Genomic DNA, 1,019 nt, shown 5'->3' on the forward strand with positions numbered 1-1,019 from the left:
TAGTAATTATCAATCCTTTAATACCGTAGTACACTCTAGTATGTACCTTAAAACTGACGATATTATTTTTCCTTCTGAAAGCCGATGAAAGTTAATCAACGTGGTTTTTTAAGAGATATAAAAAACAATTCCCCAAAAAACCAAAGAAAAGTGTTCCTGAAAATTGGAAAAACAAATTCGAAATAAGAAAGAAGTGATAGTAACAATTGATATTTGGTTTCGTCTTTAATACAAAGGCCTTTTTTACACTTGAATTATTAAATTTTACTCTGTATTTTCAGATATGGAGGTTTGGACCTTAATGCTAGACGTAAAAATGCAACCAGAGAAAGCACCACTACATTGAAGGCCTGGTTAAACGAACACATAAAAAATCCTTATCCTACTAAAGGAGAGAAAATTATGTTAGCCATCATCACCAAAATGACTTTAACTCAAGTAAGTTATATTTATCTTTTAAAAAGAAACTTTCGTAAATTTTCCTATATATTAAGGAATATAATAGAATATAAATTTTCGCACACATTTATGAAATTATCTTTCATTTTTCAGGTTTCTACATGGTTTGCTAATGCCAGAAGAAGACTGAAAAAAGAAAACAGAATGACATGGTCTCCAAGAAACCGTGGCGAAGATGATGATTCAGATGATGAAAAAGAAAACGAAGATGATGAAAAATCAAAACTCGGTGACAAAAAGGAAAAGAAAATCAATGGTAAGCTTTGTCACTGAAATTTTTGGAAGGGTCTGGTAGTTTAGATATTTCTCACGTGACCATACCTCATCATACCCCCATTAAACCAAAACGAGTATATTTACTCTATACACCGATGTCCTTTCTGTTAAGGGATTTATTTTCACCTTCGGGGTATTTAAGAGACGGGGTATCTGTTGAGGTTCAAAAAGCATCGTTATCCGAGGCATCAATTTAACATAAAGTCGAGATAATCTATTTAGAAATACAATCAACTTTTATCAATGTAAACGCCCCGGGGTATTGGCGCGTGCAATTGAATTGG

At 32.7% G+C, this 1,019-nt stretch overlaps 1 protein-coding gene across 1 annotated transcript; it reads left to right on the plus strand.

Moving 5' to 3' along the window:
• Nucleotides 1-303: 303 nt before the first annotated feature.
• Nucleotides 304-627, plus strand: LOTGIDRAFT_70513 (hypothetical protein; the record flags this gene model as incomplete). The annotated part of the gene is made up of 2 exons (XM_009068148.1): nt 304-438; nt 553-627. Coding segments are annotated over 2 exons (210 nt in total), but the record flags the coding sequence as incomplete, so codon positions are not given.
• Nucleotides 628-1,019: the final 392 nt, after the last annotated feature.

Source organism: Lottia gigantea (genome assembly GCF_000327385.1).
Source record: "Lottia gigantea unplaced genomic scaffold LOTGIsca_9, whole genome shotgun sequence".
NCBI lineage: Eukaryota > Metazoa > Mollusca > Gastropoda > Lottiidae > Lottia > Lottia gigantea.